The 15162-nt window shown below is 50.5% G+C and overlaps 1 protein-coding gene across 2 annotated transcripts; it reads right to left on the reverse strand.

Annotated features, from left to right (window-relative positions):
• Positions 1–4620: 4620 nt before the first annotated feature.
• Positions 4621–14997, reverse strand: LOC147255296 (ADP-ribosylation factor-like protein 8A). 2 transcript variants are annotated; one of them, XM_086212923.1, is made up of 8 exons: positions 14670–14997; positions 14385–14468; positions 12693–12773; positions 12430–12503; positions 11553–11646; positions 11171–11238; positions 10871–10941; positions 4621–10214 (listed from the first exon to the last, which is right to left on the reverse strand). In XM_086212923.1, exons 2-8 carry the CDS (start codon positions 14445–14447, stop codon positions 10162–10164), a joined length of 504 nt encoding a protein of 167 aa, XP_086069049.1. In that variant the 5' UTR covers positions 14448–14468; positions 14670–14997; the 3' UTR covers positions 4621–10161. The 2 variants fall into 2 exon arrangements, with proteins under 2 accessions (XP_086069049.1, XP_086069048.1); XM_086212922.1 differs by having other exon boundaries at positions 14385–14996.
• Between the last annotated feature and the right edge of the window lie 165 nt (positions 14998–15162).

Below are 15162 nucleotides of genomic sequence, written 5' to 3' on the forward strand. Positions count from 1 at the left end.
GAAGAATGGAGGGAGGAAAGGAAGGAGGGAAGAATGGAGGGAGGAAAGGAAGGAGGGAAGAATGGAGGGAGGAAAGGAAGGAGGGAGGAATGGAGGGAGGAAAGGAAGGAGGGAGGAGGGAGGGAGGAAAGGAAGGAGGGAAGAATGGAGGGAGGAAAGGAAGGAGGGAGGAATGGAGGGAGGAAAGGAAGGAGGGAGGAGGGAGGGAGGAAAGGAAGGAGGGAAGAATGGAGGGAGGAAAGGAAGGAGGGAAGAATGGAGGGAGGAAAGGAAGGAGGGAAGAATGGAGGGAGGAAAGGAAGGAGGGAGGAATGGAGGGAGGAAAGGAAGGAGGGAGGAGGGAGGGAAGAATGGAGGGTGGAAAGGAAGGAGGGAAGAATGGAGGGAGGAAAGGAAGGAGGGAAGAATGGAGGGAGGAAAGGAAGGAGGGAAGAATGGAGGGAGGAAAGGAAGGAGGGAAGAATGGAGGGAGGAAAGGAAGGAGGGAGGAATGGAGGGAGGAAAGGAAGGAGGGAGGAGGGAGGGAGGAAAGGAAGGAGGGAAGAATGGAGGGAGGAAAGGAAGGAGGGAGGAATGGAGGGAGGAAAGGAAGGAGGGAGGAGGGAGGGAGGAAAGGAAGGAGGGAAGAATGGAGGGAGGAAAGGAAGGAGGGAAGAATGGAGGGAGGAAAGGAAGGAGGGAAGAATGGAGGGAGGAAAGGAAGGAGGGAGGAATGGAGGGAGGAAAGGAAGGAGGGAGGAGGGAGGGAAGAATGGAGGGTGGAAAGGAAGGAGGGAAGAATGGAGGGAGGAAAGGAAGGAGGGAAGAATGGAGGGAGGAAAGGAAGGAGGGAAGAATGGAGGGAGGAAAGGAAGGAGGGAGGAATGGAGGGAGGAAAGGAAGGAGGGAGGAGGGAGGGAGGAAAGGAAGGAGGGAAGAATGGAGGGAGGAAAGGAAGGAGGGAAGAATGGAGGGAGGAAAGGAAGGAGGGAAGAATGGAGGGAGGAAAGGAAGGAGGGAGGAATGGAGGGAGGAAAGGAAGGAGGGAGGAGGGAGGGAAGAATGGAGGGTGGAAAGGAAGGAGGGAAGAATGGAGGGAGGAAAGGAAGGAGGGAAGAATGGAGGGAGGAAAGGAAGGAGGGAAGAATGGAGGGAAGAATGGAGGGAGCAAAGGATGGAGGGAAGAATGGAGGGAAGAATGGAGGGAGGAAAGGAGGGAGGGAAGAATGGAGGGAGGAAAGGAAGGAGGGAAGAACGGAGGGAGGAAAGGAGGGAGGGAAGAATGGAGGGAAGAACGGAGGGAGGAAAGGAGGGAGGGAAGAATGGAGGGAGGAAAGGAAGGAGGGAGGGAAGAATGGAAGGAAGGAAGGAAGGAAGGAGGGAGGGACTGAGGGAAGAATGGAGGGAGGAAAGGAGGGAGGGAAGAATGGAGGGAGGAAAGGAGGGAGGGAAGAATGGAGGGAGGAAAGGAAGGAGGGAGGAGGGAGGGAAGAATGGAGGGTGGAAAGGAAGGAGGGAAGAATGGAGGGAGGAAAGGAAGGAGGGAAGAATGGAGGGAGGAAAGGAAGGAGGGAAGAATGGAGGGAGGAAAGGAAGGAGGGAAGAATGGAGGGAAGAATGGAGGGAGCAAAGGATGGAGGGAAGAATGGAGGGAAGAATGGAGGGAGGAAAGGAGGGAGGGAAGAATGGAGGGAGGAAAGGAAGGAGGGAAGAATGGAGGGAGGAAAGGAAGGAGGGAAGAATGGAGGGAGGAAAGGAAGGAGGGAGGAATGGAGGGAGGAAAGGAAGGAGGGAGGAGGGAGGGAAGAATGGAGGGTGGAAAGGAAGGAGGGAAGAATGGAGGGAGGAAAGGAAGGAGGGAAGAATGGAGGGAGGAAAGGAAGGAGGGAGGAATGGAGGGAGGAAAGGAAGGAGGGAGGAGGGAGGGAAGAATGGAGGGTGGAAAGGAAGGAGGGAAGAATGGAGGGAGGAAAGGAAGGAGGGAAGAATGGAGGGAGGAAAGGAAGGAGGGAAGAATGGAGGGAAGAATGGAGGGAGCAAAGGATGGAGGGAAGAATGGAGGGAAGAATGGAGGGAGGAAAGGAGGGAGGGAAGAATGGAGGGAGGAAAGGAAGGAGGGAAGAATGGAGGGAGGAAAGGAGGGAGGGAAGAATGGAGGGAAGAACGGAGGGAGGAAAGGAGGGAGGGAAGAATGGAGGGAGGAAAGGAAGGAGGGAGGGAAGAATGGAGGGAGGAAAGGATGGAGGGAAGAATGGAGGGAGGAAAGGAAGGAGGGAAGAATGGAGGGAAGAATGGAGGGAGGAAAGGAGGGAGGGAAGAATGGAGGGAGGAAAGGAAGGAGGGAAGAATGGAGGGAGGAAAGGAGGGAGGGAAGAATGGAGGGAAGAATGGAGGGAGGAAAGGAGGGAGGAAAGGAAGGAAGGAGGGAGGGAAGAATGGAAGGAAGGAAGGAAGGAGGGAGGGACTGAGGGAAGAATGGAGGGAAGAATGGAGGGAGGAAAGGAAGGAGGGAAGAATGGAGGGAGGAAAGGAAGGAAGGAGGGAGGGAAGAATGGAGGGAGGAAAGGAGGGAGGGAAGAATGGAGGGAGGAAAGGAGGGAGGGAAGAATGGAGGGAGGAAAGGAAGGAGGGAAGAATGGAGGGAGGAAAGGAAGGAGGGAAGAATGGAGGGAGGAAAGGAAGGAGGGAAGAATGGAGGGAAGAATGGAGGGAGGAAAGGAGGGAGGGAAGAATGGAGGGAGGAAAGGAAGGAAGGAGGGAGGGAAGAATGGAAGGAAGGAAGGAAGGAGGGAAGGACTGAGGGAAGAATGGAGGGAAGGACGGAAGGAGGGAGGAATCCCAATAATGAGTCATTCAACAAATTCCAACCTGAAGTTCCTGATCAGATTCAGAAAACAAACATTCCTGATGTCGTTGCTATGACATCAGTGTCACAGGCGATGATGTCACTGACAGCAGTGTTTGGTTTTTGACATATTTGGGATGATCAGTGATGTTTGGTTCACCCGTGGTTGGTGACGGTTGACAGTTGCTATGGTTACAGCTCAGTGGTCATGTCATGCGCCACGTTTGTCCACTCGTCCGTCCAGAAATGTCCTAAGCCGCCATGATGATTCCTGCTGGACTGGTCCCTCTTGGACTTCCTGGTTGGGTACCACAGAAGGACCTACAGAGCGTGCTCAGAACACGGCGGAGTAAACCCATCTACGATCACCTGATGATGTTAACGAGTACTTCAAACACGATAAATCAGCTTTTTCTAACATCCGGTAAACGTCTGCGAGGCCCTGCGGGGTCACTCGTCCTCTTTCGTGGTCGATTACTCGTTCATGTCAATCACTTTGGTAAAGACGAACGACTGATTCTGCCAACTGAAGTGAGGCGGCGAAACCAAGAACCCCCTCTTAACAAAATAGAACCTCTAAATGAAGGATCCTCCAAATAGACCATCATGTGGGAAAATGACAGCGTGTGTGGACGCCCCACAAAAGCCCCGACACTCCCAGGAGTGTGTGTGTGTGTGTGTGTGACAGAGAGAGAGAGAGAGAGAGAGAGAGAGAGAGAGAGAGAGAGAGAGAGAGAGAGAGAGAGAGAGAGAGAGAGACAGAGCTCAATGAACACAAACTAATCTGACCTGAATGTCTCAAACACACACACACACACAAAACAGGAGCACAATGTTGGTTTTGTTCTGTGGGAAAACTGATGAAGGAAGGAGGAGGGATGGAGGAGGCGGGGGACTGTTGTCATGACAACAAGCACAGGGTCCCAATGGAGAGCCAGGTTGACTCTCACTCTGGGACAAACACACACTCAGTGGTGGGACCACCGGCACTGTGGACAGGAAGACTGAGCCCTGCTTCTTTGTGTATCGGGATAAAAGTAGTTTCACACACACACAAACACAGGAGTTTGAGCTGCTTGTGGAGGATTGGCCAAGGAGGCGGAGCCTGGGGAGGCTTTTATCAGTAGGGTCACGTCAGCGTGGAGCGACCAGATGCCCCGCCTCCTCCCTCTCAGGTTCTTCTCAACGGCTTTTTGTCCAACTGCTTTTGAGTCTCTGAGAACTTCGAGCTCCAAACTCTCCTCAGCGCCACCCACCTCCAGAGTAGGAGCGGCTGGGCTGACGTCACCTCCCCATGGGGGCCACCGATGCCGTCTGGCCGCCAGCAGGTGTGGTAGCAGCGTTTAAGTTTGCTGTCGTCCCTCTGCGGCTGCCAGGTGGAGTCTTGATGGAGAAACCATGACCGTGACCTTTGAATCACTGCCCTTTAATTATCTGCACAATTATTCCTGTCTGACACTGGAGGAGGCGGGGTTAAGGCTCTCGCTCACCTCAGAGGCTGAATGTGGGTGGGGCCAGTGCTGCTTCATCACCCCACACATTTATTCTGCTCGTCCTGACAATGCTTCCGCGTCCGGACCCCGGACCTGTCACGTAGGGTGTAGATGTCCACCAGAGGGCGCCACCGCTGGAGGGCGCCGTTTTCATCAATGAAGCTGTTCAAGTGATCTCCAACTAACAGGTGCTTGCTTCAGTCAGTGCAGGATGACGATGATGACGCTGCTGCGAGTGGCGCCACCTTTCCTTTAACGTGGTATTTTTCCACTCAATTAGTTCTCAACAAATACTTCATCTTCACATTCTGATTAAATTACATTTATTGGGCAGCTTTACTTATCGCCATGACATCATTCACCACATTCCAAATATTCACCAGCTCCACTGTGGTTTGGTTCCCCTCAGACTCAAGAGGTCAGATTCTGATCCGGTTTCATGTCACAGAGCCGAGCCACCATGTTGTTTCGTAGTTTTAATTAGTATCATACACAAGCATGTTTCTATTCAAACACGTTATACTGAATCAACTGAACGTACAAACAGGTTGAGTGACAGTTCGGCTCAACGCCGCCACCATCCTGCATGTTCCAACCTCAACAGAAGAGCCCCATCAGCACCAGAACCAGTCAGAACCGGATCAACTCACAATGATCGACAGCTGCTGTTGTCACTTTAAAGCCAAAATGTCGACGACCTGCTGGTTCCACGAGGCAACAGACGAGTCGTCTGGACCTGCACCCAACAGAGTCCCCGCTGGTTTCCTGCTTCCTCTCACGCAGTGCCACGGTATTACGAATACTAACGAGTACTTCAACTGGTTGATGCCGCCATGTTGCTCAGTGCTGTGCGCGACGGGAGAATTGGCGTCAGGTGACAGCCACTGTGACGCCGTCATGTTTTGGACCAAACACGGAGCAACGTGTACCGGGTCAGGATACCCGGGGTCACCTCCAGCACGCTGAAGCTTGCGGCCCAGACTATCACATGATCTACAGCGTGGCCGGTGTGTTGGTGCTCAGGGACTGGTCCCAGTTCAGCTCTGGTGCTTTTTGCTTTGAAACAACTTCAACCTTCAGGAGGGTTGCAGACTTCCTGCTGGAGAGGTTCGCAGTCGTCCGTGTGCATAAATGTACGACTCCCCCTTTGTATTAGTATTGGTTTCATATCGAAGTTTTAGACTAAAAATACTACAATACCCGCCCTCGAGGGAACTGCTGGCCATCCACCTGACTGGGTCACATGGTCTCTTCCTTTCTTGAATGTGGTCTTCCCACTCACCAGCTGCAGTTTCATGTTTCTCTCTACACTCACAGGTACCAAGTTGAGAATCCAGCTGCTAACCCTGCATCACAGGAACCGCGTGAGCTCAGAGAGCGCCAGCGACAGTGGGACACGTACGAGTCTAAACCGGAACTAAAGACAAACTCCCGGCACCTTTGTGCTGCTTTTGTTGGTCGCCACCCTACAAGAACGCCGTGGCGCTCAGGAACATGCGCTTGACAAGTGGCTCCATTCTTGGACGGAGCCCTGGATCACGCAGAGACGTCACCGCCAGGACAGAGATCCCATCCCTGTTCAGACTGCAGCCCTGACCTGATTTGGGGCATGTAGAGACTCCAGATCCAGATCCAGATCCAGATCCAGATCCAGGCAGAATCTGTCAACAGTCTGAAAAACCAAAAACAAACATGAAATCTGATCTTGCGAATCTGATACACGTCACCTTTCTGTGTGTTCAGATCAGAGCTCTGCAGCTGCATCCCAGTCTGGACCCTAAGAACCGAATGAAAAGATCTGGTGTGGGAACTCAAGTCAGTCTGCAGTCTGAGAGAGGAAACATCCCCATGAGTGGTGATGATGGTTCTCTCCAGGTTCTGTCTTGTTCTGGTGCTGATGCCACAGAAATCCCTGTCCACGGATCCTCTGATGATGTCACCAGGCAGGATCATCAGGAAACGTTCACACTGAACATGCAGGGTTACACGTCATCATGAGATGAGATGTCATTTAAAAGAAAACTTGATGCTGACCAGAACCCAGTGGACCCGTCAGTCAGACGTCTGTACATGGCAGCCATCACGTCTCAGAAGCTTCTAGAGACAGGCCAGCACGACCATGCACTTCTGTTTAGTGCACTGTTTGAAGTACATTTCCTGTGTATCCTGCAGGTTCATGGATTCAGGCCATTTGATGGTCAAGGTACCAAAATAACAGTTTACTCCATCAGGTCTCACAGATACACAATCGCTGCCCGCAACATGCAAACTAAAGAGAACCGATCAGAACCGAGGGCCCGGGGGGTCACAGAAGCAGAACGTCAGCAGCTGTCACGTCCCTCTGCAGCCTGGTAAACAGCTCAAGTTTACCAGGCCGGTCCGATCCCAGCTGCTGGGGTTTGAGCTGCAAAATGAACTTTTAACGAAGCGAACGCGAGGAGCCCAGCACGAACGCTGGCGTTCAGCACCGAGAAGATTTCAAGCGCACATTTGGCAACCGAGGTTTGGTGAAAGCAACTGAGTTCTAAGATGGTGCGACGCTCATGACTGTGAAACTTCTCTAAAAAGTACAGAACCTGTCGGCCATCTTTCACCTTCTCCACATCTGAGTACTCAAAGACGTGCACCGGTCCCGGCAGACGTCCTCTGGGTAAGAGACAACATCGTCTGGTAGACAGGAAGTAGATGTTTGATCCCTTTCAGACCTTGCTGCCTTAGCGAGGAAGCATTTTACCCATTTGGAATGCACACCATGTCTCCTCCCTCAAGTAGGAAGGGGGTGTGGCTAAATATGCATCAAACTACCTTCCTATTGTCTGGGTTTGGTTGAGGTGCAATAACTTAACTCTTCTGACACGAGAAGTGGAAATCTCAAGGACCCCAAAGCAAAAAGACACACAAACACAACCTAACATCCAACAAAAGGCCCAGATGTGACCGACGTCCCCGGACGCCTGGTCTGACAGCGACAACCACGAACCACCGTGCTGGCTGAGGGCTAAATTCAAGGTGGACCAGGACACTGACTCCTGGCTGGTTCTGAAAACACCAGTGAAGAAACAGTTTCTTGCTGGAACCCCACAACATGGCGTCTGCTTGAGTTGTGCTTGTATCCTGTTCATCCTGGCGCCTGCCCAGGCCTCTGGCGCGGTAGCACACGCAAGCACCTTCCATCGTCGGGCTAAAAAGAGTTCTGTGGCATGACTGCTGCCTCCGCTAGCACCGGCCGCTTGATTCTAGTCACTCAAGAGAGCCTGAGGACTTTTCCCCCATAGAGAACCCACCACTCCACATCGTGTCAATCTAACTCTCGGGGGGTCTGAGCTGCTCTCGTCGGATCCTGAAGTCAAAAATCTCAAGAACGCCATCTGAAATAACAGCGAGGACCAGCTGGTCTCACACCAGAAATGCCAACAAATAATCACAAAATGTGGCACCGCAGGACCGTCCGGTAGCGTCGCGCTGCTGCTCAGATTCAATAAATAATCACGTTTTGCTGATGCTGGCTCGAAGGCTCTCGGGCCGTTCCTGGTGCTGGTTCGGTTCTCTGTCTTTGGCCCAACAGTGGAAAGCAGGTGAGAGCGTTGTAGTAGAGTTAATCTCCCAATGATGGTTCCACCACTCTCAAATAAAAGGCTCTTAGCAAGAGAAAATACAGATAGGTCATGTGACTTCCTCCATCTGATTGGCTGCTGCCAGGACCAGGAAGCTGAGAGTTGCGCTTTGAGCCAACAGCTCATGACATGTGATCGACTACAGGATCGGGATCCCTGCTTTTCTGCTCTTAGAAATTCAGGGATGCGAATCAGTCATGACGAGCCGAGGTCGACAGACCGGATTCGTGATCCGATTTACGAGGTCGCGTAGATCCGCAGCAGCTCGTTTGTCTGGCGAGGGCTGAGATATCGACACGCTAACAGACGTTTCTCATCTTCTCCTCTGACCTCAGCGTGACCTCATGAGGCCGCGGCGCCTCAGCAGCCCCATGAGATTATTTTGACTGAGATTAATGAGAAGTTCATTCTATCAGCGCCAATGTTGATTTTTGCATCATTCTTCTGTCACTGAGAACGCCGACGTCTTCAATCTTCTACGATCCGATGTAAAAGGCCACGTCGTTGCTCCCTCGTGAGGAAGGTGGCGAGGGAAGGTCCACTCGGCGACTCCGCGGTACATCAAACATTTGTTGTGGGCGAATGTGTGAGCGAGAAGGCTCATGAACAGAGTTTTCAGTTGTTGTTCAGTTGACGACTCCATCGCTAACCTTGGTATGCGTCTTCATTCGTCATGACTACTACACAGGGCCTCCCTGGGGGGTGCAGGTGAGTCCACTGAGGCTGGGATGCTGAAGGGCAGCTGCACTTGATTTTTAATAAAAACAGAATTCTATCAGTCGCTTTTTATCTCTCCTTTTGTTGCACGATATGCAAGTAGTCTTTGATCACATGACTTTCCTGGTCCAATCAGCAGACATCTCAGAGCAGAAACACTGAACTCTGGCTCAGTATCCAGAGAGGACTTATGAAGTCAAAAACCACAATAAAAAAATTAGAACAATATAAAAAGAAATAAAAAGCATCTCACTGATATGAACAGAAAAGTAACATTTCTCCTTCTCTGGCTGAAGTACCACTTCCTTCAATCTGACAGACCAGCTTGTGTCACAATAAGAAGGTTATTAACATTATTCTCATTATTAATATCTTACAAAAACAAAATCAACAGTGCAATAAAAAGGTTTCCATCCCTCGCTCGGCAGGAGAGACAGAGAGGGCGGAGCTTGGTGGCAGAAGGAAAGGAAGGTAACATCCAAAAACAAGAGGAAACGGAGGAGGACAAGCAGATCACGGCAGATGAGGGAGGACCTGGTGAAGTTAGGAGGCATGAGTGGATGGGGGGGCATGATGAAGGCAGATTTGCAGTTACTGGCTGGGAGGCGACGGGGGTGGGCGATGACTGGAGGAGGCCTCCAGCTAACGGCTAATGATGCTACCGCCGCGTCTTCATGGCCGTCAGAAGGAAAAGTACCATCAGTTGGTGGTTTCTACAACAACGCTGATGGCTACGTGTAGAAGTGTGGAATGGCGGTGAGACGCAGCGCTGCTGGAGCTGCGAGATGCACTGATGCCACTCAGAGACCGACACAACAACTGCAACCAAATGAGTCCTTAGGGTTCACGATGTCAGTTCACTTTTAAATGCATCTCGTCTTATGAATGCTTCTCCTGACTCTTGAACTCTTTCAGAAAACTTCCTGCTGTTGCTGAAGATCTTGATTGTTTTAATCTGTAGGGTTCTTCTGTCAGAGCGCCGCCACATCCTCTCTCCACAGCGCTGGTCAGAGATCTTCTCAGTCTGGCATTTATTTCACCAAATGTGACGCACATGATGGAATTTGAAGGATCATTTTAGGAGAACAGAAACTGTGTCCCTGTTGCTGACCTTCTCCCAAACAAACCATCCATACGACAAACATGGCCGCTACCGTGGCACCGGTCAGAGGAGTTTTTCACCAGGGAGGGCCTCTGCTTTCTACAGCTCTGATGGATCAACGCAGATTTGAACAAACTCAACGCGGACCTTCAATCCAACGCAGCAGCAGCTATGGCACAGTGTCGTTTTGCTTGAAAAAAGCTCTCAAGAGGCCACTGCAAGGACTCATGGGTAGTGTAGTTTTCTATTACCTGATGAGGGAAAATAGATTTGATTTGAACTCTGAAAATGGCATCAGTGCATCGGGGGCAGGGGGTAGGGTGGAAATGAAAAGATTTTGGAAGTGTACATGGGGATGGGTGGGGTTTAGCGGAGGGGTTGTTGAGTGGGTGTGGCCTGTTTTGTCTTGTCTCAGGAACTCCTCTTAGTCCTGGAGTGTTGGATCAACCACTGGAGAGTGATGTCTGCAGAGAGAGAGAGACCAGTGTGACATCAGAACGTGGCGAGAGACACAGAGCGAGACAGAAAGAGAGAGAGACAGAAAGAGAGTGAGACACAGAGCGAGAAAGAGGGTGAGAAAGAGAGAGACAGAAAGCGAGCGAAACAGGGAGAGAGGGAGAGAGAGGTGGGGTGACTCCACTATCAGCTGACTCGGGGGTGGGGGTTGAGGTTCTGGCCACTTTCCCATTTTCACCAATGTAGTACCAGTTAAATACCACTTGTACCAATAGATTTTCTCCATGAAATCCCGGGTCAAAGGTCAAATTGTGCCATAACCTTGAACTGATTTTAAAGCCTGTTGAGGGAAACTGGGACAAAGTGAAGAAAGTTAAAAGTCTGCTTTTATTAAACATGGCGAGTACTATGGCGGCCCAGGTCTGACATGAGGAATCCAAAGGATTGTGATGCTATGGCGCCCCCTGCTGCTGAAACCTCAGTGTTTCACCAGCTGGTGGCTGCCACATGTGATGTCATCTAAAATAGTGACCTGTGGATCCACGGGGGATGTAACATAACCCGTTCTGATGGTCACACTCCAGATGAGAAGTAATACCCTCCCCACATCAGCTAAGGAGCCAGACTGTGTGTGTGTGTGTGTGTGTGTGTGTGTGTGTGTTACCGATGTTGTCTTTCTCCTTGCAGGAGATGGAGTAGCAGCAGATCTCTCTGTCCTGGATGGCCGACAGGTTCCTGGGTCACACAAGAGGAAGATCACACGGGAACAACAGCAGTTACACACTCATGTAACCGATGCAGGGAAACCCACTGATTTTGTGTGTGTGTGTGTGTGTGAGTGAGAGAGAGCTTCTGTGTTTGGTTGCTAAGCGTTAGCAGATCAAACAAGGGATTTTCCTTTTTCTTTCAGAGCAACTGGCATTTTCATCTCCATCACAGGCTGCGAGGTGTCAGGAGAACTTACATCCTCTCGATGAGCTCCTTCTCATCCAGGGCTCCTGGAAGGTCCCTCTTATTGCCCAGAACCAAAACCTGGAGACACAGAGAGGAAGAGGGTCAGGCTGGAGGCTGGAAGCATGAGTGGTGAGTGCTGGGGGACACCTTCACCACTCCTCTGTTCTTTGTTTTTAATAAACCTGAGGGAAGGGCACGATCACAAGTACCACAAAAAAAACACAAAGCATTGAGAAAATATGAACAAGTTGGCTGAGAGAAGTCAGAATGAAACACTGAAAGAGACCCTTCTGATATCCAGCCACTCATTTTCAGAGATTTCATTTTGGAGTAATTTGATGACATTTTATTTTCTGCTGCTGCTGTGGATGTTTGGTGGGATCTGAGCTTACAGGAATTCCCTGCAGCTGCGGTTTGTCCAGCAGGTTGTGGAGTTCGTTCTTGGAGGCTTCAATCTTCTCTGGATCTGCTGCGTCCACCATGTAGCTGTAAAGATCAAATCCAAACAAGGCGTCAGAAAGAACCCTAACACACAGCAATGCCAATATTTCATGAAGCTCACACATCGATGCATGTGGTTAGGGTTAAGTTCATATCACAGTATCAATGGAATCCCTTCACGCCAACGGTGAACATCACGGAATAACCTGAAGTTCAAAATCACAATAAAAGCAAAGATAAAATGAACTTTTGAGAGCATTTCTTATGCAGAAAGCAGGACTCAAAACTCAAAATTGAAACCTCCGTTTGGCGCCACTCGCCACATCTCACATTGTCTTCTCTTCATCATCGATCTTTTAAATCTGAGCCAAATCCAAATCACGGACATAGTGCCACTTCATCCGACCAGCTCCTCCTGCTGCGCCGTTTCTGTGCTTGCAGCCATTTTGAGGCAGGTGCGATGATGTCACCGTCAAGAACGGTCGGGCGCAAATCTCTACCGTCAAAAGGCCAAACTGATATTGTGTCTACCGTTTACCGCACAAACGGCGCAGCACATGAATCACTGGCTGTCTGTGTTGCAGTGGCAGACACACGGCTGTCTGCCCCCGCAGGCAGCAGCCTTCACACGCCCAACTGGGTCGACACCACTGACCCAGCGCTCTCTCCCCTCCAAACACCACAGTAGTGTGGCGGGAGTCGACCAAGCCGTCCTCAAATATTAGAGACAAGGATCAACTCCTCAAGGTGATGAGCAAAAGTGTGTGGCTTTTGTGACCTGACAGTGAGGCCATGGCGACCTTTTCACTTCAGGATGGCGGGACTTACACGATTGCGCTGACTCCTCGACAGTAACGCTCCCACATGCTCCTGAACCGAGGCTGACCACCGATATCCCACAACTACAGTCAGATGGAGACAGAAAACATTGACACAGTAGATATGGAAAGTTCCCAACTTGGCTGTCTGAGGAAATCTGGCGTGAAAAAACACTTTCTTCACTTGGAGTCTCATGTAAAAACAGACGTTCCTGACAACCACAGTGGAGAACCAGTGCTGGTGTGTGTTCTTCCTCTCTAGCATCCACCAACCTTGATGGTGACGTTTCCTTTGGTGATCTTCCTCATGTTGAATCCAACTGTAGGGATCATGTCTTCACTGAACTGGCCAGACTGACACACACACACACACACACACACACACACACACACACACACACACACACACACAGATGTTTCTCATTTTAATATTTCAGCGGCAATGATTCTCAATTCAAAACACTGACTTTCTAATCGTTTACAGGTCATGTGATGCATCCCGACAGCTCCTGGTCAAAAACAGCAATGCTCATTATCCTTTCTTTTTTTTTTCTTTTTTTTAAAAAAATCAGTTACTAAATAATTTGCCATCTTGGCATTCAGAAATATGAGGAACCTCTCCGCCTCTGACAGAACAACGCTGGTGGAACCGCAACACACAGCAGGTACGGAGGCCGTGAGTGGAGCCGGAGGAGTTGGCAAAGTCGGCCTCAGTCCTTCCAGGAAATTTCCAAACCACATGATGGTCTCCATACTGGCACGAAGTAACCCGCCTCTGCTTACCAGTGAGGCCATAAGAGGCCCCATGGCTGGAGGGCGGGGTTTCACCACATGGCCACCAGGTGTACATCAGTCACTACAGTTCAACCTCATGAAGCATTTTGTTGTTTTTTGATGTCACTGTGAGAGCAGGCCGCCACTGCCACAACATCATCCCTGCTGCACCTGTAAAACTGATGAGGAATATGGTCAGTTCCTCACCCGTCAGTTCCTCACCCGTCAGTTCCTCACCCGTCAGTTCCTCACCCGTCAGTTCCTCACCCGTCAGTTCCTCACCCATCAGTTCCTCACCCATCATTAACTCATTTCTTATTGATATCTTCTAACTGGATTACGACCTGATTTCAGTAAATGGTTCATCTTCATCTGCCACTTTCAGCTAAATACCTAGAAATTTAAGCTCACGTCATGTTGACAGTAATGCTAGCATGACAACATGATGGTGAATAAAGAATATCAGCTGTTTAGAAATTTAAACACCCCTTTTCAGACCTAAATCCAGAGTTGAGAGGACAGACAACCATGGAGATCATCTCCTAATGGAAGCACCAGGACTGGTGGTCTACTGATTGGATGATACACTCCAGGTGAAACTCATTCTTCAAATTCTATTTCACACATCTGCGCTTGTAAAACATCAATTTCAAGACCCCAAAACCATTGAGGATGGAAGGCAAACTATTAAATGATTAATCTGCAGCACAGGAAGCCTGGGAGGCTGGTGTCAGGAAGGAGCGGGGACGGAGTGACGCTCCCGGGCAGGGGAAGGTCACTCGATCCGGGTGATCGAACCACTGTTACCGCTCTCTCTCTCTCACACACACACACACACACACACACACACACACACACACACACACACACACACACACACACGGGGGGGGGGGGGTCGGTCCCTACACGCTGATCCAACGACGTACAATTATGAAAAATCAGGTGGGGCATCCGGTGGCACTGCCGGGGAACACGACTCCATCAGAGCCGCCAGCGTTACATGTGGAGCCGTTACAGTTACAGTTCCCGGTGGCGGTACAGCGTCTTCCCTCGTCCAGCAGACACCTGAACACTAGCTGACCTCACCAGCCCCGCGCCAGCGCTCGACCGCAGGATAACAATGGATGCAGCGAGAAGCTAATCAGAGTCTGACGTTAGCGCTGCTGCTAGCTGCATTAGCTCGAGCCTTACCGCTATCACATTGACGAAGGTCGTTTTCCCGGAGTACTGCAGCCCCACCAGGGTCAGCTCCATCTCCTCCTTCCAGAACAGCGCCTTGAACCAGTCCAGCAGTTTGTTGATGAGCGCTATCATCTTTGACAGGGATGCTAATGCTAAAGCGAGCTCCGGCTGCTGCTGCTACGGCTAGGTGGCTCTGTTAGCTAGCTAGCTGGCTAACGCACCGACAGTGTTTTCTACACCCCAACACTCGCTATGTCAACCAAGGACGGTAACGGGAAACCAAATGGCACCGACCGGCTTTGCAGACACCGAGGGGAGGATGTGTGAAGTCGGTGTTTCAGGCGTAACTGTCCGAGTTGTTTTCTCCGTTTTCTGTGGTGTTTACTAGCTACGCCTTTTCCACTCAGCGCCGTCAAGTCAGTTCCACAGTTTAATGACTTCCGGTAACGGCTTTCATAATAAAACTGGTGAAATAGAACATCGACCAACACCTAAACACAAATGTGGATATAAATACGTTATTAAATGATGGTTTTTCTCCTTACTCAGCATACAAGCGCTGCGTTTTCTAAATATAAAATGAACTCCTCGTTCCTGATGGTTTTTTTAAGACAGGTTGTGTCATCGATTTCCTGTTGGGGTGGGGTTGATACAGGAAATAGACGAGAGCACAGAAAAGAGCTGACAGCCTCTGAGGGGCTCCACACTGCCGCCCACCGTCGAAAAAATAAAATCTACTTAAAATTACAAGTTTCTGGATGTATTTATGATCAGTGGTCTGCAGATG

The sequence above is a fragment of the Aulostomus chinensis genome, chromosome 9 (genome assembly GCF_037954235.1).
Source record: "Aulostomus chinensis isolate RoL2024-O1b breed Wild chromosome 9, RoL_Achi_v1.0, whole genome shotgun sequence".
Lineage (NCBI taxonomy): Eukaryota > Metazoa > Chordata > Actinopteri > Syngnathiformes > Aulostomidae > Aulostomus > Aulostomus chinensis.